The sequence below is a fragment of the Myripristis murdjan genome, chromosome 14, assembly GCF_902150065.1.
Source record: "Myripristis murdjan chromosome 14, fMyrMur1.1, whole genome shotgun sequence".
Classification (NCBI taxonomy): domain Eukaryota; kingdom Metazoa; phylum Chordata; class Actinopteri; order Holocentriformes; family Holocentridae; genus Myripristis; species Myripristis murdjan.
Window position 1 is genome coordinate 38,971,978 of NC_043993.1, and position 23,535 is coordinate 38,995,512.

Here is a 23,535-nt window from a genome sequence, read left to right on the forward strand (position 1 = left end):
GTCGGCCCTCCCAGACATAGACACTGTTTTGAACAGTTAACAGTTCTACTTGACAACTGTGTGATTTCACAAAGTGTGGCAGCCAAAAATCTCAGTGTTACTTTTGATCCCTGCTTATCCTTTGACAGGCACATTAAGGATATCACCAAGACTGCCTATTTTCATTTACGTAATATAGCACAAATTCGGTCTTCCCTGTCCATGGCTGACGCAGAGACCTTAATTCATGCATTTGTTTCAGCCAGATTTGATTACTGCAATGTTCTGTTTTCAGGTCTCCCACAGGCCAGCACCAAAAGTCTCCAGATGGTTCAAAATGCTGCAGCTAGGGTCTTAACTAGAACTAGAAAATTTGATCATATTACTCCAATTCTGGCCTCCCTTCATTGGCTTCCTGTACATATTAGATCTGACTTTAAGGTGCTTCTGTTAACCTACAAAATCTTAAATGGGTTTGCCCCATCTTATCTTTCACATCTCCTTAAACCCTACATTCCATCGCGGGCTCTCCGCTCTCAAAATGCGGGGCTGCTTTGCTTACCTAGGATTAAGAAGAAGTCAGCAGGTGGCCGGGCCTTTTCCTATCGTGCCCCGCTGCTATGGAATAACCTCCCTGCTGACGTCAGGCAATCCGAATCTGTTGATTCTTTCAAATCTAGATTAAAAACTCATTTCTTCGGCCTAACTTATGGCTGACAGTTAGTGGTACGGTGGGCTGGTTCTCTGTCTCAATGAAGTAACCCAAGCACTCACCTGCCGACGAGATTATGAGATTATTGCTCTCACGGAGCTAATTATCAATTAGTCTTCTCCAGATAATTAATGTGCCACCTTTGTCTCTGTGTGAGTGTGTGTGAATGGTTGATGTGTGTTTGTCCGAGTGCATGCTCTGTCTACTTCAGATCCAGGTCGTCGTGGTGTAGGGGGCTGTGTGGCCCAGGTCCCTGGCTGCTCTGGTGCATCCAGCTTGCCTTGGCGTCATCATCCCTCATCAGCCACCTATCTATCCTCATACATTTTATTGTTTGTTATCTGTGTTTACAACATCTATTGCACGTCTGTCCGTCCTGGGGAGGGATCCTTCCTCTGTTGCTCCCCTGAGGTTTCTTCCTATTTTTCTCCCTGTTAAAGGGGTTTTTTAGGGAGTTGTTCCTCATCCGATGTGAGGGTCTAAGGACAGAGGATGATGTATTTTTCTGTAAAGCCCTTTGAGACAAACTTGTATTTGTGATTCTGGGCTATACAAATAAATAAAATTGAATTGAACTGAATTGAATTGAATTCTGTCCACTCTATCTTGCTTGGTGGAAGAATGAATAGCCTAGTTCTCATTTTTCCTTGTGTGTTTATTTTATGGGCTATATGTAGGGTGACCGTTTAATAAAATCAATAAGCCCCTTGAAGCCGTGAGTTACAGTCAGGGTTGGACTGGGCCCTGTCAGGCCAGGAATCAGTCATGAAACCGGGCCGCGGGTGCTGCTTTTATAAAACGGTTACCCTACATATAGCCCATAAAATAAAGTTATACCTGTGACAGGTATAGCCTATCACAACAACAGCCGCCCGACGCTGGAGGCAGTGTGTCGGGAGGCGGAGATCGGTGAGGTGTGTCGGGAGGCAATGTGTTGGGAAGCAGGGGGTTGGGAATCGGTGTGTCCGGTGGTGTTGTGTCGGGAAGCGATGTGTTGGGAGGTAGAGTTCTCATCGGGCCTGAAAATTAGGGTTAGGGTTAGGGTTAGGTTAGGGTTAGAAAATCCGGGGACTTAGCCGAAGGCTAGTCCCACGTATTGCACGGGCCTTCCCTGGGTCCGCACTGGACATCCCCCTACTGTTCATTCAGTCCCCACGGGTATTTTGTTCCCAACTTTTGGATCCAGATTTTTTCTTGTTTTTTCCTTTGGGAATCTGTCCATAAAAAATTAGTTTGTAGTCCCATGACTCTTAAGGATTTTAAATTATGTCTAATAAAATGTTGTACCAACCAAGTGTCCAGTCTCTTTTTGTTTCTTACATTGTATTTGTGTTGAATTAACCTCATTCTAATTGAATTTTTAGTTTCTCCTACATATTTCAATTGGCATTTAGAACAATGAATTAAATAAATACAATTTTTTGTATCAGAAGTAAGGGGAGGACCTAGTGGAATTACTTCCTTCAAATATGGATTAACAATGAATTTTAAATGTTTGTATTCTGGGATGGTATGTGATCTTCCAGACCGAATCGGTTTCAATTTACTGTGTACCAATATGTCCTGTAGATTTTTATTCCTACGATAAGCCAATATGATTTTATGTTTTGAAAGTGTCCTTGTATCTCCAATGAATTTATTGTAATTTTTCCTTAAGATGTGATTAATGCCCATACTTTGTTGTGAGAATGTTGTAATAAGAGGTATGATTTGTTTTGGATCTTGATTATCATCAGTAATATCTTTAGAGGTCAAAAATGACTTCAAAATCCCTCTGAGGAAAGAGCGGGAGTATCCTCTCCTCCTTAACTCCTGGAATAAGATGGATGTTGCCTCTTGAAAATCCTGTTTTTGACTACAAATTCTGTGAAATCTAAGTAATTGTGATTTAACTAAACCTTTATAAGTATGGCGCGGGTGGAAACTGTTTTTCCATAAAAGAGCATGTGTATCCAGAGGCGGTCCTGGTTAGTTTTGCGCCCTGGGCGAACCGTCCCGCACCCCCCACCCCCACCACATCAGGCCTATCATTTGTTAACATCCTATTAACTAAGAATAACACACTAGAAATTACTCATAAAGCTATATCACATATAGCTTACAAAATGTCATGTCAGTGTATAGGAAGTTATTTAGGTTACCATAGACCCACGTACAGCAAAAAAAATTAAAAATTCCACAGTCAGGACGTATTGTTTACCAAATCCACAGACTAACAGGCCAATGTGAACTTGCACTTGTTGTGTTGCAAACACAAACTAGCCTATGGGTGAAATTAATTCCATGACATGATGCCTAAAATTCTAATAGTTGCTAGTTCAGCAAAACTAAAAAAAAAAAAAAAAAAAAAAAAAAAAAAAAAAAAAACACTTGTGGCTAAGTGGCAACATATTAGCAAGAGGCTAATAAATAGGGTATAGGCTACTGTTTCATTACATGCACAATTAACGTCACGCATAGAGACTTGCATACCTTTATCTTTTGAACGTTTCTCCTCTTCTTCTCTCCTTCTCTTTCTGAACTGGGCACCTGATGTTTTTTTTTGGCCTTTTGTCCATGATACTCCATTGACTTTTTGTTGTTGTTGTTTGGCATTTTCACATAACCCAATAAATTACATGTAGCTATAAGGGGTCTATATTAATTTTATGAATGAAATACAATTTATTTGGAAGCAGCAGTTTGTGTTGTTTGGCCTGGGATCTTTCATATCAGAGGTTAGTCTATCCCCCGCCCCCCGCCCCCCTCCCCTTTGCTTTTCCTGAGACTCACAACCTGCGCACAGCCTCTGCAGTCGCAAGTTGATCCCCCGCGCCCCCCTCCCCCTTGCCTTTTCTTCTGACACACACGACCTGTATACATGACTCTCAGCAGCAAGTTGACGTGATAGTAGGGGCGCCTTAGCGCCCACTGCACCAACTTGACATGGAAATGAGCGATATTAGTCTAGAAACGTTTTTTTTTTTTTTTTGCGGACGCACTTTTTTTTCTTGGACGGCGCTTGTGCGCCCCCAAGTAGATTGCGCCCTGGGCGGTTGCCCACATTGCCCATAGCAAAAACCGTCCCTGTGTGTATCAGTGTCTTTAAAATAAACTTTGAAATCCAATTGTCCTGAATTTGAAAAATTTGGGCCTTTGAAAGTAATCACATCTAAAAAATTGACCGAATTGTCATCAATAGTGGATTTGACCTTTATTGAAGGATGATGGTTATTTAAGAAAGAGATAAATTGATTTAATTCCTGTTTGGAATGTGTCCAGACGCCCCAAATGTCATCGAGAAACCTATAATAATGGAGAGGTTTATGAGGAGATAATGCCAATGCTGATTCTTCCCAATGTGCCATGAAGATATTAGCATATGAAGGGGCAAACTTTTTGTCCATGGCAGTTCCACTGATTTGTAAATAATATTCATCATCAAATTCAAAGTCGTTTCTATTAAGATTGATTTCCAATAACTGTAATAAATATTTATCGGGTCTGTTGGGATTAGGATATTTTTGAAACCATTTTTGGACTATTTCAATACCTGATTTGGTGTCAATATTTGTGTAAAGACTATCAATGTCTATAGTAAACAATATGGAATCCACTGGTATTTTGTGTTGTTTAATTTTGTCAAGGAAATCATATGTGTCTTTTATATAACTTACATGTAATGTGGAAATGGGATTTAAGAAATATTCAATAAATTCTGCTGTACCATAGGTTTCACTATCACAATCAGAGACAATGGGGCGTCCTGGAGGAATTTCAAACGGTTTGCTCCATTGAGCCGGATTCTTAAGAATTTTGGGTAACAAATAAAAATGTCTTGCTCTGGGAGTCATGTTTCCTTGTAAATATTCTTTCTGTCTTTTATTTATGAAATTATCCTTGCACATTTGCTCCAAAATATTTGAAACCATAGGGATGGTGTCCGGAAAAATCGGTCGGTCTAATTTTCTATAATAAATGGGGTTATCCAGTTGTCTTTTGGCTTCCCAAACATATTGTGTTCTATCCATAATTACCACGGCACTACCTTTGTCCGCTGGCTTAATAATAATAATATGATTATTCTTTTTTAAGGTATCCAAAGCCTCCCTTTCTTCTTTTGACAAATTCAATTTATTTTTGACATTCCAATTAAAATGATTAAGAGCGTATAAATCTGCCCTAATTAGAGCTCTAATGGAAGGAGGTAATGTTCCTAATTTAGGTGTCCAATTGGACTTTAGTGTAAACCGGAGAGGTCCTTTTCCTTTTCTCCCTTCAAAGAAAATTGCCAATTTGAGTCTTCTGTGGTATGATTGAATATCTAATCTGGATTGTATCTTCTGAAACCTGTGAATTTTTACTGTGGGGATAAAAGATTTTTGGGTAATTCTGGAGAAAAGTTCACAATGGGTACATAAATCTCCACGTGTGGAAACAGTCTTTGCCATCTTCAGAGCCTTTTGAATCTGCTTGATCGAGGTTTCTTTTGGCTTCTGGTCTCTGTTGTTCAGTCCAAAGGAGAGAATGAGTTTCTCAACTGCCTTATTTCCTGTAGTCTTAGTCAATATGGCCTCCACATGCCTGAAATTGGCCCCAGGATAGCTCTCAATTTGAAGATCCGGAATGTTGTAGTCCGGGATCCTGGATAAGTTGGAGTCCCCCAATATTAGCCAATTGTGTTGCACTTTAAGTTTCCAATCCACCATTTTCTGGAGTGTCAAGGAATGTCTGTGGGGTTTCTTGGCTGGGGTCTCGCTCTGGTCCCCCTGGATGTTTTTGATCTCCATAGCTGGTGTCTCCATAGGTTTCTGTGGCACTGCTGTTTCATGCTCACTATGTGTTTCCTCATCACACTCCGATGAATTCTCGGAACATTGTTCTTCCTGTGACGGAGCTGCTACCACATCGACAGCAGGAGGCTCCGTTTCAGTGGGCGAGATCTCTTCCTGAGTAGAGCGATTAGTTGATGCCTCATGAACTATAATCTGTCTATCCATTGATTTGGGTTGTGGAGGAGTGATTTTCTTGGGTGGTGAAGAATGTGAGGATGCCTGTGTGGGAACCACCTTCAGGTCCAGAAGAGAGTTGTCCTCCTCGATCACGCAGGGGTTGAAAAGCCTCGATGTACGTTGAGGTTTTGGGCTTGTTGGTTGGAATGTGGGAGACGATTCCAAAGACCAAGTGGGATCTGGCATGGGGGAAGTACCCATATCGGTCCTGGCCAGCATTGGAAAATGTTCCTCCAAATTCTCTTCCTCTTCCTCCAGAGGGTGTAGCCGTTTAGGTGACGTTTGAGTGTTCATGTCTCTGGTAGATCTGTGAGTCTTTCTTTGTTGTTGTCCAGTTGGTTTTGTGTGAACTACAGAGACTATAAGAGCTTTTGCCTTATCAATAGTCTCTTCCGTGATTCTACGTTGGAATTTCCTCCTTGCCCATCTAATGGCAATCTCAAAAGCCAGGCGCCAGTCTTGAGTCAGAGTAGATTCCAGATCCTCCAAGTTTTGTTCAATGCCTTCCATGTAATGTTGTTCCAGAATCAACTGTGTGGTGTAGACCCAATTCCGGGCATTTCCATCCAGAAGGTCTTTTGTTTTCTCTGTCATGGAGACTGGTTTAATTATGTTCCTCAGAAAACCAGTAAGTCTCCTGAAGGTGGCCGGTTGTCTGTTCTCTTCAGTGTTTGTTTTGGTGGAAACGTTATCAAGATGATGAACCTGTCTGATGAGGTTATAAATCTGTCTGATCTGTTTCCCCAATTCTTTGTTTTCTTCTTCTTCTTCGTCATCAGTTTCATTGTCACGTTCAGTTGTATAAGTTCTTTCCAGTGGAGGGCGTCTTTCAGTCCACTGGTTTTTTCCTTTTCTTGGTCTTGTTTGTTCAGTGTTGTAGAAATAGCGGGTGGGATGGGTCATGTCCCCACGTCTGGGTGTTTCAGCCTCCATTCCCTGCTTTTTCCAAAAACGAGAAGGTTCTTTGAGGACCTCTGCATAGGTGCGGTAAGGTCTCCTCTCTGGTGAGTGAAAGTCCGGGTAATTGATACGTTGGCGAGGTCTATCACGAGGTCTGCCATAATGTACCGTCGTCCATTCATCCATGTTTTTTTGAAAATTAAGCCCGTCGCAACGTTTCGATATTACAATATCTTCTTCAGGCTTGGGCTTAAAAAGGTATGTAGTCTTCGTTGATCAATAAGAAAAGAATTATTTTTGAAGAATGTCGTTCTTCAATGATCTTTATAGTCTGAGTAAAAAATTTGATTTTGTTTAAAGAGAAAACTACTGTTTATATCTCTCAACTAAAAAAGTAAATATGAGTTATAATGAAAGATAAAATAATCCTTCAATATTTGTTATAAATAATAATAATAATAATAATAATGCATTTTATTTGTTATGGCGCCTTTCATGGCACTCAAGGTCGCCTTACAGTAAAAACAAATACAAGATACAGCATCAAAAGTAGCAAACAGCATAAAACATCACAGCATAAAACATCACGGAAAACAGCATAAAAAGCAACATAGAAAAATACAAACAAGCAAAGTGCACTGAGTCAGAGGGAGTGGGCAAGTCTGAACAGATGAGTTTTGAGTTTGGATTTAAACAGATTAACAGAAGTGGTGTTGCGGAGGTCAAGAGGGAGTGAATTCCAGAGCTGGGGAGCAGAGCGGCTAAAAGCTCTGCTCCCCATGGTAGCCAGGCGGGCGGGGGGAACGGAGAGATGAAGAGAGGAAGATGATCTGACTGTGCGTGCAGGTGTGGCAATGTGGAGGAGGTCAGAGAGGTATGGAGGGGCGAGGTTGTGGATGGCCTTGAAGGTGAGCAGCAGAATCTTATATTGAATACGGTAAGTGATGGGGAGCCAGTGGAGCTGCTGCAGGATGGGTGTGATGTGATGAGTGGATGGAGTCCTTGTGATGACACGAGCTGCTGAGTTCTGTACCAGTTGTAGTTTATGGAGGGATTTATGAGGAAGGCCAAGCAGGAGGGAGTTGCAGTAGTCAAGCCGGGAGGTAACAAGACTGTGGACCAGAATGGCAGCTGTGTGAGGTGTTAAGGAGGGGCGGAGGCGCTTGATGTTGCGGAGATGGAAATAAGCTGACCGGGTTATGTTGTTGATATGGGATGTGTAGGAAAGTGTGCTGTCGAGGATGACACCCAGACTCTTGACTTCAGGGGAAGGAGAAATGGAACAGTTGTCAACGGATAAGGTGAAACTAGGGGTTTTGGACAGAGTGGATTTGGTGCCAATGAGTATAATTTCTGTTTTGTCACTGTTTAATTTGAGGAAGTTGGATGAAAACCAGGATTTTATTTCGAGGAGGCAGTCGGTGAGGGAGGAAGGCGGGAGGGTGGAGTCTGGTTTGGTGGAGATATGGAGCTGGGTGTCATCTGCGTAGCAATGAAAGAGGATGTGATGTTTCCGGAAGATGTGACCAAGAGGGAGTAAGTAGATGATGAACAGCAGGGGCCCCAGGACAGAGCCCTGGGGCACACCTGTGGTGACTGGGAATGGCTGTGATGTGAAAGAATGAAGTTGGATGAACTGAGAGCGGCCGGAGAGGTATGATTTAAACCAGTTGAGGGGTGTGCCAGTGATGCCAATAGAGAGAAGTCTGTCCAGGAGGATGCTGTGTGAAATGGTGTCGAAGGCCGAACTCAGGTCAAGCAGGATGAGGATGGATAAGAGACCGGAGTCAGCTGCCAGGAGAAGATCATTAGTGATTTTGAGGAGTGCTGTTTCAGTGCTGTGGAGAGGGCGGAAACCAGACTGGAATTGTTCAAAGAGATTATTGTGAGATAGGTGGGAATGGATCTGAGAAGCGACGGTTTTTTCAAGGATCTTGGAGAGAAATGGAAGATTGGATATGGGGCGGAGGTTACTGAGGTTATTCGGATCAGCGCCAGGTTTCTTGAGTATTGGGGTGACAGCTGCAGTTTTGAGGGGTGAGGGAAAAATTCCAGTGGTGAGGGAAGAGTGAATTATGTGCGTGATGAGAGGAGCTAGAGACGGAACGGTGGCCTTGACAAAAGCAGTTGGGAGAGGGTCTAACTGGCAGGTTGATGGTTTGGATTTTTTTATCAGGTCAGTGGTATCCAAAACTGATGGCAGAATAAATGCTGAGAGTGACTGAGAAGGGGAAAGAGAGGGGAGTATGGAAGGTGTATTGTGGAATGGGCTGGAAGCGAGTTGCTGGTGGATGTTGTGAATTTTGGTAGTAAAGAAGGATAAAAGGGTGTTACAGAAAGCAGTGGAATACATCTGAGGAGGGAGAGAGTCCGGACGTTGAGTGATATTGTTGAGAATTGAGAACAGAGTCTTCGAGTTGCCTTCATTTGAATTGATTAAACCAGAGTAGTAGGTGGATTTGGCTTGTGAGATACAGTTCTTGTAGTGGAGAATGTGGTTGTGATAAATTTCCTTGTGCACAGTGAGACCAGTCTTATTGTAGAGGCGTTCCAGTTGGCGTCCTTTGGATTTGAGTTGTCTGAGAGCGGGGGTGAACCATGGGGCGGAGTGGGTAAAAGTGACGGATCTGGTTTTGAGTGGGGCAAGATTGTCCAGGAGATTGTGAAGACTGTTGTAGTGGAGTACCAGTTCATCGGGGGTGGAAAAACTGTCTGCGTTAGGGAGCGAGTTAATGCTAGTTGAAAGAGTGTCCAAATTAATGTCCTTAATATTACGGAAAGAAATAGTACGTGGGAGATTGAGTTTGGAGAGTGTAAGGTTGACATTGAAAGATACCAGCATCTGATCAGAAAACGGGACAGAAATTGCGTTGCAGTTGACAGGAGATAGACCGGAACAGCATATTAAGTCCAAAGTATGTCCTTTTGAATGGGTAGGAAAGTTGATATATTGCTGAAGTCCAAAACTGTCAATGCAAGATGTAAAATTCTTGGTCAGAGTGTTGCTAATAGTGTCCATGTGGATATTGAAATCTCCCAGGAGTATGATGTTTGGAGAGAGTGTGCAGAGATTTGTCAGGAACGAAGTAAAATCATTTAAAAAGTCTTTGTTAAATTTTGGAGGACGGTACACGGTGGCAACGATGGTGGGTATGGGGCCGGATAACTGTGAGGTGATGGATTCAAATGTTTGGTAAGTGGGGGTAGATACTGACAGGACTTTCCATTTCTCTCGATAGAGCATCGCGAGACCTCCTCCCCTGCCAGAGACACGTGGTTGACAGCTGTAAATAAAACCGGGAGAAGTGGATTCATTAAGTGCGGTGTAATCGTTGGTTTGTTGCCATGTTTCAGTTATGCAAAGAAAGTCCAGCTTATGGTTGGTGAGAAGATCCTGTATGAAGTGACCTTTGCTTATGAGGGAGCGGATGTTGAGCAGACCGAATTTGACACAGGTGTTATCAGGCTTGAGAGATGATGAAACTGGGGCACTCAGTTGTATGTGAGAAAGATTGTTATTATTTACTGCTCTGAAAGTGACATGAGGGCGGAGTGATCTTACAGTTATAATGGTCTGAATAGGGAGGCCAGCGGCAGGGGGGTGTAATGATGGCAGGGGCCTGTAGGGGGAGATGGCGGCAGTGATACAATGGGAGATTGCAGTAGAAGAAGAGGGCGGGACCTGTGTGTGTGAGTTCGAGTGAAGCGTAAACAGTCAGTCACGTGGGTATGATTGGATAGTGTACTGCAGGTTTGATTTTAACGTGCGGTTACCAAGTTTGTTTTGGTGGATACCGTCGGGCCTGAAAAGAGATTGGCGATTCCAGAAGAGGTTAAAATTATCTATGAAGCCTAAACTGAGTGCCCTGCAGGTAGTCTGGAGCCAGGTGTGGAGCTGAAGGACCCTGCTGAACTTTCCCTGCCCACAGCCGTAAGGAGAGAGCGGTCCACTGATGAAAATGGATTTCCCGGAGCTAGTCAGAAGCTGTAAAAGTTTTCTGAATTCTAATTTGGTCACCTCAGATTGTCGAAGGGAGGTGTCATTTATCCCGACATGAAGAATAATTCTGTGGATGGAGGAGGGCAGTGTGTCGAGCAAATCTGGGAGTTTTTCCCGGATAACTGAGACTGTGGCTCCAGGGAAACAATGTGTTACAGAATTAACAAAGCGGATGTGTCTGGTTGTAGAGTCCCCGATTATTAGGGTAGTTGGAGGAAAAAGTGGGCAAGGGGATGCTGACTGTGGGCTCTCTGGGCTGGATGAGGTGGGGGGAGCGGTCAGTGGAGGAGACGACATCGCTGGAGAGGAGCGGACTGAGAGGCGGGGGCAAGCGCGCTGTGGTGCAGGTGTAAACAACGGTGTGGAGCGGAAGGTCTTGCGGAGAGAGGAGGTGGGGGGAGCGGTCGGTGGAGGAGACGACGTCGCTGGAGGGGAGCGGACTGAGAGGCGGGGGCAAGCGCGCTGTGGTGCAGGTGTAAACAACGGTATGGAGCGGAAAGTCTTGCGGAGAGAGGAGCGCTCAGGTAGCGCTGCAGGAAGCCTCGGAGACAGAGGGCCCTGGAGCCCCTGGGACGGCAGTGGAGTAGAAGGAGGAGAGCCCTGGGCGTCCCCATCAATGGGAAGGAAAGCGAGGGGTGTGAACTTATTCACCAGCTGGATGCTGCGATGAGGAGTGCGGGAGGAAGGGCCCCCGTTGCCGGAAGCAGGGACCAGGCACCAGGGCTCAGGGCCCGATGGAGTGGAGCTAGTCAGGGCCCTCGGCCTGGCCCCTTGACGAATCCAGGTGTCATCAGAGATGGCGTCAGGCGGGGGGTTCGAAGAGGCGGCAGCAGGCACCGAAGGAGGAGTAGTGGCTTCACCGGCCTTGAGAGCAGAAACTGGACCGGAGGAAGCAGCATCAGGGGCAGCAACAGAGCCAGGAGCACAGAGGGAGTCAGTTTGTGGACGGTTGAAGGTGATGGTATCCATTAGCGCCTCGGCATCACGGATTTGGTGTAGAGTGGTTATACGTCCCTCCAGCTCTGCGATCTTCTCAGCGAGGCGGGAGCAGCTGGTACAGCCGGAGGGGGAGGTAAGAGGAGCCATGATGTATATGTGTGTGGTACCTGGGGGAGAAGGAAGGAGAGGAGGCCAGTACGTGGGCTAGGGTGCACAGTTTATGATCACTTAGTATTTGACCGTAGCAGTCGCTAACAGGGAGGGCACGGGCACTTACACGGAGGGACTCCCCACAACGGAGCCCACAACGTTAAAGTAGTGTTACATGCAGTGATCCACAAAAGGATAGTAGAGGAGAGCGTCATGGAGCGTCAAGGAGTGGGACTTACCGGCACGGGCCCAGAAATGGGCCCGGTGCGGAGATCAGGCTTCGGGTGTAAAGGCAGCAGCTTGAGACCCAGTAAAATCCTTTTCAGCAAGTGCCGAAGGGGTGCCAGTGAGATCCTCAGCTGATGGCAGCAATGCGGTTGCTCTGGTGAGTTTTCCCACGCTGTCAACGTAGGCCGGGGTAGAGTTGTATTGAGAAAATACTAATAACACATATCCGATAAGATAAGAGATAAGATAAGATATTCCTTTATTAGTCCCACGGTGGGGAAATTTCCCGCATCACAGCAGCAAAGTGGATAGCAAGATACGAAGCACAATTTACACAATAAAGCAATATAAACACTGTAAACAAGGAATGAGCAATATAAACACTGTAAACAAGGAATGAGAAGAAATACTCTGTGAACAATTTGAACCACAGAAGAAAAAAACTCCAAAAACCTGGGGAACAACACACTCCGGAGGTTCAGGGTTAGTGTGAACCCATGAGACCAAGTGGCAGAACCTGACTCCCGGACTGGGTCTCAGGAACTGTCACACTTGATCCTGCCTTATGGGATCTCCCCTTCCCTCCCGTCTTTATGTGTGTGCAGTAGTGCAGTGTGCGTGTGTGTGTATGTGTGTACGTGGGTGGGGGGTGGGGTGGGGGGGTAGTTAAGGTGCTGAGAATGTGCATTCTAGTGCAGTCAGTGCAGTCCTGGAGAGTGTGTGGTCTACTGGGAGCAGTGCTTGTTATAGAGTCTGACGGCTGCAGGAAGGAAGGACCTGCGATAGCGTTCCTTCACACACTTTGGGTGAAGCAGTCTGTCGCTGAAGGAGCTCTCCAGTGTAGTTAAAGTGTCCTGCATGGGGTGGGAGTCGTTCACAATCATGGATGACAGCTTAGCCATCATCCTCCTCTCACCTACCACCTCCACTGAGTCGAGGGGGCATCCCAGGACAGAGCTGGCCTTCCTGATCAGTTTGTCAAGTCTCTTTCTGTCAGCCGTTGAGATGCTGCTCCCCCAGCAGACCACTCCATAAAAGATGGCTGATGCCACCACGGTGTCATAAAAGGTCTTCAGGAGTGCCCCCTGCACTCCAAAAGACCTCAGTCTCCTGAGCAGGTAGAGTCTGCTCTGGCCTTTCTTATAAAGTGCAGTTGTGTTGTGGCTCCAGTCCAGTTTATTGTTCAGGTGAACACCAAGGTATTTATAAGATGTCACCATCTCAATATCTGTTCCCTTGATGTTCACCGGTGTCGAGGGGCAGAGTGCACGTCTGCGGAAATCCACCACCAGTTCTTTGGTTTTCCCCGCGTTGATCTGGAGGCAGTTCCGCTGGCACCAGTCCACAAAGTCCTGTGTCAGTTCTCTGTACTCTCTGTCGTCCCCCTCTGTGATGAGGCCGACGATTGCAGAGTCATCAGAGAACTTCTGCAGGTGACAGGTGGGTGTGTTGTATGAGAAGTCTGCAGTATAGAGGGTGAAGAGGAACGGAGCCAGGACCGTTCCTTGCGGGGCCCCCGTGCTGCAGACTACGGTGTCGGACACACAGTCCCGGGTCCTCACATACTGTGGACGGTTGGTGAGATAGTCCAGAATCCAGTGTGTGAGGTGGTGGTCCACCCCGGTGTGCTCCAGCTTGTCTCTCAGAAGTACAGGCTGTATGGTATTAAAAGCACTGGAGAAGTCAAAAAACATGATTCTCACAGTGCTCCCAGGTTTCTCCAGGTGAGAGAGAGCTCGGTGTTGGAGGAAGATCACAGCGTCATCCACCCCAATGCCAGGCTGGTAGGCAAACTGAAGTGGATCCAGTGATGGTCCCACCAGGGGGCGGAGATGAACAAGGACCAGCCGCTCCAGGGTCTTCATCAGGTGGGATGTTAGCGCCACCGGCCTGTAGCTGTTGAGATCCTTGGGGTGCGGAGTCTTGGGCACAGGTACCACGCAGGATGTTTTCCACAGCTGTGGCACTCTCCTCAGCTTCAGGCTCAGGTTGAACATGTGCTCAACAATCCCGCACAGCTGATCTGCGCAGGACTTGAGGAGTCTGGAGCTGATGCCGTCTGGACCTGCAGCTTTCCTTGCTTTGATCCTCCGGAGCTGGTTTCTCACCTGGGTCGTTGTGAGAGACAGGTTGGAGCAGGGGGGCTGTGTGCTGGAGGGTGTGAGTGGGGGGGTTGGGTTGATGAGGTGAGAAGTAGGGGGTGGCTGTGAGCTGAGTGTTGTAGAGGGGGAGGGGGAGGAATTTGGGCAGTTAACACTGGGTGCAGAGAGGGGGGGCTGCAGCATGGAGGACTGGGCTGGGGGAGGGGCAGATGACTGATCAAATCTATTGAAGAATAAGTTCAGATCATCAGCCCACTTTTGGTCCCCCGTAGCTTGGGAGTCAGGTTTCTTGTGGCCCGAGATGGTTTTCAGGCCTTTCCAGACTCCACAGACATCTCTCTGCTGCAGCTGATCCTCCATCTTCCTCCTGTAGGTGTTCTTCCCCTCTCTGATCTTCCTTCTCAGCTCCCTCTGCACAGCCTTCAGCTCGTCCTTATTTCCAGACTTAAAGGCCCTCTTTTTCTCCTTCAGGAGAGCCTTTATGTCAGGGTTAATCCACGGTTTACTGTTGGAAAAACACCGTACAGTCCTGGTGGGTACAGTGTTTTCCACACAAAAGTTAATATAGTCCGTTATGCATTGAGTGAGACTGTCAATGTCCTCTCCATGGGAATCACAAAATTCCTCCCACACAGTTGTGTCAAAACAGTCCTTCAGAGCCTCCTCAGCCTCGTTGGACCATCTCTTCACTGTGCGGGACACAGCTGGTTGCCTGTGCACGAGAGGTTTGTACACAGGCAGGAGATGAACCAGGTTGTGGTCAGATCTTCCCGGGGGGGGAGGGGTGATGAGGTGTATGCCTCATTGGTGTTGGCATAACACAAATCCAGTATCTTACTGTCCCTAGTGCAACATGTAACATACTGGGTGAAAGTGGGCAGAGTGGAGGATGGAGAGGCATGATTAAAGTCCCCAGAGATAAGAAAGAGGGCCTGTGGGTGCTCTGTCTGCAGCCTGCTTGTGACAGAGTGGAGAACATCACAGGCTGCATCAGCGTTAGCGGAGGGGGGGATATACGCAGCTATCGCGATAACATGCGAGAATTCCCGCGGCAGGTAATATGGCCTCATACCAACCGCTAACAGTTCAATGTCCCTGCAGCAGAGCTGTTCTTTAATAGTGATGTGCCCAGAGTTACACCATCTATCGTTCACAAACACTGCCAGCCCTCCTCCTTTCCTCTTACCGCTCTCCCTCGTCCTGTCCGCCCGCACCAGTTTGAATCCGTCCAGGTCCGCGGCCGTGTCTGGGGTCAGCTCAGTCAGCCATGTTTCCGTGAGCATCATGATGCTGCACTCCCGGTAGTCCCTCTGGTGCCGAGTCAGCGCCGCTAGCTCGTCCATCTTATTGGGAAGAGATCTCACATTCCCCATGATGATGGACGGGAGGACGGGTCTGTATCTCCTCCTTCTAGTGCGGCGAGCAGCTCCGGCACGGCTCCCCCGTCTCCTCCTCTTCAACTCCCGGGGAACGTCGGGCCTCTCGTGGGGCAGCACCGCGGTGCCACGGAGGGCCAACAGCTGATCCCTACTGTAAACAATAGGGTCGCGCACGCGCTCTCCAGACACGGACGAAAAAAGTGAAAAAAACAGAAGAAAGACCAGAACAAACACGGCGACTTTGGTCTCCATAGTGCACTGATCAGTTAAATAAACCAATAAATAATTAAATAGAAATAAAAGTTAAGATTAAACTAGAAAAAAAAGGAAAAAAACGTTCACGGGAACGGGAGCTGCTGCAACAAGCTGCCACTAGTGCGGCGCCATCTTGACAATGGATAGAAAGATAAAATCCGGCCAAGGAGTTGATGTAAAAATAGCCGAGGTCGAACAGGTAGTAGAAAAAAGACGCTCAAATGTGATTTAAAACGGTTAAAAACGGTTAAAAGTCATGATTTTAGGGAGAGCACCGACTGACAGCTGCAGACGCCAACGCATGCGCCAAGTTATATTCAAACAAGAAATGAATTATTTTCTTTTTTTTTTTAAATTATTTTACTAAATGTATTTCTTTATCTCAAACCAATGAAAATGAATTATTTATAGAGAAAATGCTCTTAAATGTACTCAGTCAAGAGAGACTGCTCTTACATGTGTTGACTTTGCTAGTCAATTGTAAAATGAATTATCTTAACTTCAACCTTTCGAAAACGAACTATGCTGAAATGAAAACTATAAATCCAATAACAAATTATATATAAGAGGAAAACTGCTCCTATATATGAACTCCACACTAATGAAATAGAAAATGAATTATTTGAATCTAAATCTTCCGAAAACGGAGTATACAAAGAGAGAGCTGTTCTTATGTGTGTTCTCCTCGCTGGTCGAGAGTGAAATGAATTGTTTCAGTATGAATTCTCCACAGATAAACTCTGTTTTCAGTGAATCATTGAATCTGAATCTTCCGAAAATGGAATGTACTGGAGAGAGCTCCTCCTACATGTGTTCTCTTTGCTGGTCGAGAGTGAAATGAATTGTGTCACTATGAATTTTCCACAGATAAAATCCAACATGTATTTTCTTCACTGGGCGAAAAACGGAGTGTGCTAGGAGAGAGCTGCTCCTGCATGTGTTCTCTTCGCTGGTCGAGAGTAAAATGAATTGTTTCAATATGAATTTTTTCACAAATAAAATCTTGTATTTATTTACGTCACTGGGTGAATATAAAATGAGTTATTTAAACTGAATATTTCCAGATGAATTATTTCCTACAAAGGAAAATTATTTCCATGTATGTCTTTTATTATAAATTCTTTAAGACTGTGTTTTGATCATGTTCTTTATGTTAAACTGATCTTGACCTTTTTAATGAATGTTATGTATCCAAACCAATGTGGATATGAATAACTTGCAGTTATATCCGATTTTTAATGTACCTGAACCAAAATAGGAATAGTCCTAAAGAAAATAGATAAAACTAAAATTGAAAAGGTAGAGTTAGGGTTGGGAAAGGGAAAGGGAAGGGGGGTTAGGTTAGGGTTAGATGGAACACGATATCTCACACCAACTTCATCTCCAATTTCGGTAGTACAAGCGGCATAGTTGTGAGTTTTCGAGTTAAAAGGCACTGGCCCTCGTACGTTACTGGACATGCCAAAGCCCTGAAGAACACCATGCGTGGACCGAGTTAAGGAGATAGTGTGAGCCCACGTGGCAGCTCCGATTCCCTGGACTGGGCTTCAGAAACTGTCAGGCTATGGTCGGCCCATGGGCTCACCCCCTACCCTCCAGTCACTTACATGTTGCAACAAATTGGGGGCCTAATCCTGTTGCTAAGTCTACGTTACGCTTTATGGGGTCCTTGGGGGGATAGGACCCGTGCTAAAAGGTCCTCTTTCCCTCCCAAATTCCCCAACTATCGCATAGGTCCGATGACTTGGTTAGTTGTTAGGGTTAGAGGGGTTTGACGGGAGGTCTAGTGGCCGAATTATGGCAGGCGGATCTTGGTTCCGAGTCTCTACGACCTTCCGTTCGGGAGCTATGGGCGAAAAACGCCACCCATTCAAAATAAATGAGGTCCGGTCTGGGGCTGAAATTTTCCTAAGTGTCACAGCCCAAATGGACCTTCCAGAAAGTGGTTAGGAGCATGTTTCGGACCATTTGGAGTTGAATAGACCCCCCTTTGAAGTAACGTTTTTTTTTTTTTGCATGACACTTTGTTAAATTTTGCAATGTTAGGGTTGGGTGTTTTACCAAGCTTGTCCACCGGAGGGCAGCAGACCTTGGGGCTAAGGTGTGTTGGGTTAGGGCAGCAAGTCTTGTGTTTTGGGTTGGGTGGTTAGTGTTAGCCTAGCATGCTAATGTTAGCATGCTAGCATTAGCATGCTATGGCTAGCCCATGCTAGCGCTAGCCTGCCAGGGTTAGTAGATGGTCATGTTAGCATGCTAATGCTAACATGCTAATTAGGCCTCCACAGGCATGAGGCGAGGCTAACGGTAGCGGGGGCGACCCAATGGAGCCAATTAGCCAACGCTAACGGTACCGTTAGCAAACTAGCCTACGCTATTGCCTACGTTAGCTAAGAACACTGCAAAACACATGCAAGTCTATTGCCAACAGTACCGTTAGCTAAGGACACACCCTAGCACATGCAAGTCTATGGCTTATCTTGGGGAGATGTTTCCTCTTCGGTGGTCAGAGCAGAAATGAGCCATGCAAGCCTTATATACAAGCAATCATCCAATCAGATTGCAGCTGGAGTAAGCGAATTGAAAATTTTCTTTATAAAATTTTCAAAATACACCGTCATTTTGAGGGTATTTCTTGAATAACTTTTGATAGGAAGGTCGGATCGAGATGAAACCAAGTTCTACCCCCCCAAAGTCGACCATGGGCTTTCCAACGGTACCAGGTCCGACGGCAGTTTCTGGCAGGAAGGGGGCGCAATTTCACTTTTTTGGCCGACATTAGGCCGTATCTCCGGAACCGTAGGTCGTAGAGACTCGGGGGTTGGACCGTTGGAAAGCTGGTGGTCGATTTAGTGGGGGTAGAGCTTGGGTCCGACGCGATCGGACCTTCCGTTCGGGAGATATGGGCGAAAAACGCGCGCCCAATTAATAATAAAAAAACACTGTATTTTTGAGGGTTTTTAGTTCATAACTTTTGAACGGAAGGTCGGATCGGGATGAAACCACACTGTAAATAATTTCTGTAAATTTACGGCAGAATTTCAACAGTATTAAGGTGTTTTTTCAATAAACACTGCTTTACTGTTAATATTACAGAAAATCATTTACTCATTTACTTTTAGTAACTCCTCCGGTCCAGTCTCAGCTGTCTATTCACATCTAAAGGAAAAGGCACACTCCTTTGAAGACAGCAATGTTAAGATTTGGACAGGGAGGATAGATGGTTTGAGAGAGGAGTAAAAGAGGCCATATAATACCTGGACCTTACCCCACTGTCCTTTGTCAGACTAGTGCGGACTAGAAAGACCGATGCGCATGAACTGATGAAGCCCCTTGGATAAGAGGCGAAACGTCTTCCTAAGACTAATACAAGTCCAGTTGCCTATGATTCATTTTTGCCCAAAAAGATTTCATTTTGCATGTTATTTTTCTCATTGTACCAGAAATGACAGACTTGGAGACATCATTTTTGCGGAGTGCCATCAATGAGGTCATACCTGACCTAGCTGATGTATCGAAAGACATTTTGGAGGAGACATTGCAGTCCCTTGGCATCGAGACGAGTGATGATTTCAAGTTTCTCGAGGAAAGCGATTTGTTGACGGCTTTGAGGCCCATTCAAGCCAGAAAGGTGCTTGCTGCTTGGAAATTGAGAAGTAAGTATTCCAACATGGGATGCAGTTAGTTCCCATAGAAAAACAAAAACATTCTCATAATGTGTTTGTGTGTGTGTGTGTCTCTCTCTCTCTCTCTATGTCCGTGTGTCTTTCTGCAGGCCAAACTGCTGAAAGTAGCAGCGCATCTAGTCCCTCACCAGCACTTCCACCATCCCTGGAGTCTGTCTCACCCAGAAGTCCATCTTCAGACTGCAATCTGAAGCAGCTGCCAAAGCCCTGGTGTTGACTGGGTGAATACATACCAGGTTCCATGGGACAAGTTCCCAGAAGAGTTAATTCAGACTCTAGAGAGGGGAAAACGGCCGAGCCCTCGTCTAAGAAGGGAGATGGTCCGCATTGTTGTTTCTGATATGATGCGACAAAGTTCTTCAGTGAGTAAGAGAAACTCAACAGATGTTGCCAAAAAGATGGTGGCAAAGTATCCAAAATCTTTGCAAGACATTATAGAGGGAGATGTCATAGGCCCAGGTTACCACTCTCTTGTGAAGCAACTGCAAAATAGAGTAGAGAACGTGAAGAGATCTACAACACCAAAAATAAGAAAAAGAAAGAGTCGCACAGATGATTCTGACACAGATGAAATCTCTCCGCAACAAAGAGCAGTGATCCAGGACACATATGGGTGCATCAACTGGTATGTAAAATTCCTGCCCCTTGGAGAGACCCTGGAGAGCCAGCAAGAGAAGCAAGAAAAACTGAGGCGGATGTCCCGGCAAACCAATGCAGATCAGGAGGCGGTCAAACAATTAATGAAGGCAACATTCTACACACAACGAAAACAAGTCAACGAGGGGAAAAATATAAAAGACCTCCTGGAAGGCTGGCCCTCTTGGTTCAGTGAACTTGGCATGGGTGTGCACTTCAAAGAGCTCACAGGAGTAGCACTTAAAGAAACTTTCATACAGAATGTGGACCTGAAGGGGAAGCGGCTCCTGAACTTCCTGAGTACAGTTTGCATGACCAAGAGCAAGAAGTTCTTGCAGGCTGCAACCAAGGTGAAAATGTTGAGAGGTGCTGAGCGGAGCGGCTGCTCTGAAGATGTGAAAGAAATGGTCCTGCTGCTGCTGGCCTATTTTGACGAAAGGGAAGAGATGATGCTTTCTAATGTGGAGGACACCTGTCTGGCAGGGGAAGTCCAGACGGACAAGCTCCCCTTAACTCCCACCATCATTGTCTGTGGTAAGTTAACTTTTTGTTGCTGTTTTTCATTTTATGTCTGAATGAATTCTGCTTGTTTTTGTTATTGTGAACAGTGTAAATCCTGTGGGTGTGTGAGAGAGAATATACCTGTGTGAGTCTTTAAGTCTGTCTGTGCCTGGAAGTGTTTGAGGAGCACAACCATTTGTTTCACTTATGTTTGTTTTTGATTTCCTTCCCTTTTTTAGGGCAATCCTGCTTTACTGCCACACGATGTATGCTCAGTGTTGACAGAACCATTGTTCAGGAGAACATCCCCTCCTTTGTGTCATCATTGTGTCTGATGTTTGGAAGCTACTACAACTTCAACATCCATTATCCATCCGGACTGGCATCCACCCTGGAGTTCCTGCAGAGGTGTGTCATTTTGGATTGTTCAGCCAACATTTTCTTTTTATTGAACTGTAACAAAAAAAGCCAAAAAAAAGTTGCTTGATGTAGTATTTTATTGTTGTTTTGGAAGTTATTTTATCATTAATACATGTCTCTGTTTTTCTCCTGTTTTTCCAAGATGCTTTTTCTCCATAAATCCCGAGAAGGGCACGAAAGTGGAAAAGACCAGCACCTCCCGTCTACACGTGAACCCCAGAGTCCTCACGTTGATACAAGACCTTTCAGATCATGAGTGGCGGGACATGTGAATAAAGACTCAAGTAAGTCTTAGTAGTAGTTTAATTTTCGGTCCCTAAGTCAATCAAACATAGATGCACCACAGTAAAGCTGTACATATAAATAAATGAACCAAAAAATGTTTAGGCTGAAGCCGTAGACAAGTCATTGTTTGTGGTGATGCCCCAGTAACAGATAAAAGTTTTCTTTAGGTGGCTTAGTCTTTTAACCCTCTGATACACCTTCAAAATACTTACACTAACACACCTTCACACAAAAAATGTGTGCTTGAAAATTAAAGCTATAAAAAAATTGTGAATTATCATTTTGAAAATCTTTTTTTATTTTGGAAAGCAACTTCTGCCCTAACCATACATATCAAATAGTATTTTTTTTTAACCCTTTAATTGCCCTTTAATTTTTTGATCTAAAAAAGCATTTTATTTGATTTATTTTCATATAATTGATGCAAACTGGATCATTTTTTGTTTTATTATGGCAGCCTGGTATATGTGAAAGATTAGCAGCAACATTGATTTTTTTTTTTGCATTGTTATTTTTATAATTATACATTATATACTACCTCCTTTTGCATGCTAATCAAAATAAAGCTGTTCAATATTCAAAGTGTCAATTAAAAAAATCAACATGATTTTTCACTTTCAGTTTATTTTTAGTTTATTCAAACTTATTCATGCTGAGGAAGGTCCTGAGTTCACTCATTTTAAAGCAGTGCAACGCGCACACAGCAGACGCGCGCACACACAAATATTGTCACCTCAGACCTTGTGTGGCACATAAATGTGTCAAGGTGTAACAGAGGGTTAAGCTTTAACAATAAACGTTACAGATGAAAATATTTGAAGTTGTGTCAGAGTTTGCGTTTGTGTGCCTATGAGTGTCTGCCTCTGTTTGTGAACCTGTGTGTATCTGTGGGTCTGTCTGTCTGAGTCTGTGTATGTCTGTGAGTCTTAGTGCATTCATTACATATTTGTCTGTTTTCTTCTGTTTCCCAAGATGCTTTTCCACCATCAACACAGAAGGCACCGAAGTGGAGAAGAGCGACAGTTCCTGTCTACAACCCCAGAATCCTCACCCTGATTGAAGAAGGTTTCTTCATGCTTAGTTCATTAAGCTTTATTTGTAAATGTTACAGATAAAAATACGTTATAGACTGGTTATAGTTGTTGCAATTGAATTTTTTCATATTCGAGGCATTATTTCAAATGTTTGTTTGTTTTTTCCTTTGAGGAAAAATGGAAAGGAATACTTAATTCCTTAGTTTGATGTTGAGACAAACAAAATACACACAACTGTTCAAAACTGAAAATATTTTTGCATAACTTTGCAATAATTAATAAAATATTAAAATAACGAGTTGGTATTGTACTTGATTTTTAAAAAGGTCTAATTGCTCCATACCACAGGGTATAGTTCTCTACACATTTCTGGTAAAAGCCAAACATAAGAAAGTGCAGTTGTAACCATAAAATATAGAAGTGGTCAATCAGTCGTCAAAAAGTTTTCTTTAGGTGGCTTAGTTCTTTAAGTTTTAACAGTAAACATTACAGATGAAAATCTTTGTTTGACGTTGTGTCAGAGTTTGCGTTTGTGTCTGTGCCTGTGAGTCTTAATTCAGTTATAGTATGTAGATGTTTATTTCACTACAAAACAATGCTTTTAATATTACAAAATACACAACCTTTTAATAAAATTAGCAGGAAAAAACAGTAAAAATTACTATCTTATAATGAGGCCTTTACTGTTTAATAATGCCTTTTGTCTGAAGTTTTTCAGTGAAATTTAATGGGATTAGATGTAAAATAAGCAACCACCACATGTAAATTGTACAGAAAAAAATGGCTTTAATAACGGCATGGTCATGCTAATTTGACTTAAAAGGGATGTTGAATTTACCAGTTCAGCATGTCATTTTTAAAATGTTATTTTGTAAATGATAACAGTTTTAAGTTGTAAAATTTACAGTTGCTTCAGTAATGTGGTTTACACTCTGCTGTATTTTTTACAATATTATTCTGGCAACCACAGCTGCCAGTTTTTTTCCGTAAAAACAACGGGTTTTTTTTTACAGTGCAAGCTCTACCCCCCCAAAGTCGGCCATGGGCTTTCCAATGAGACCAAGTCCGACGGCATTTTCCGGCGGGAAGTGGGTGGGATTTAGCGTTTTTTGTAAAGGTGAGTATGTATGTAGTGCTTGGTGTAACGGGTGTAAGGTAAGTTTGAAGATAAGTAGTGCTTGTTGTAGCAGGTGTCAGGTAAGTATGTATGTAGTGCTTGGTGTAACAGTGTTGTGGACCCTTTGGTTGTGGGTTAGGGTTAACCCCCTCGCCACGTCAAGGCAGAGTCCAATGTGGAGGTTTTTTTTTTTTAATGAACACACACACACGACCAACTATACC

At 44.4% G+C, this 23,535-nt stretch overlaps 1 protein-coding gene and 1 long non-coding RNA gene across 2 annotated transcripts; one reads left to right on the plus strand and one right to left on the minus strand.

The window, feature by feature from the left end:
• Positions 1-7,209: 7,209 nt before the first annotated feature.
• On the minus strand, positions 7,210-15,632 carry LOC115371064 (uncharacterized). Its single transcript, XM_030068179.1, has 5 exons — positions 14,866-15,632; positions 14,635-14,713; positions 14,008-14,110; positions 10,824-11,688; positions 7,210-9,209 (listed from the first exon to the last, which is right to left on the minus strand). The coding sequence occupies exons 1-5, from the start codon at positions 15,630-15,632 to the stop codon at positions 7,226-7,228; spliced, it is 3,798 nt and encodes a 1,265-aa protein (XP_029924039.1). The 3' UTR covers positions 7,210-7,225.
• Positions 15,633-20,705: 5,073 nt separating this feature from the next.
• LOC115372103 (uncharacterized) lies at positions 20,706-22,301 on the plus strand. The gene is made up of 3 exons (XR_003929416.1): positions 20,706-20,863; positions 21,018-21,159; positions 22,133-22,301. It is a non-coding gene; the product is annotated as an uncharacterized LOC115372103 (long non-coding RNA).
• The last annotated feature ends 1,234 nt before the right edge of the window (positions 22,302-23,535 follow it).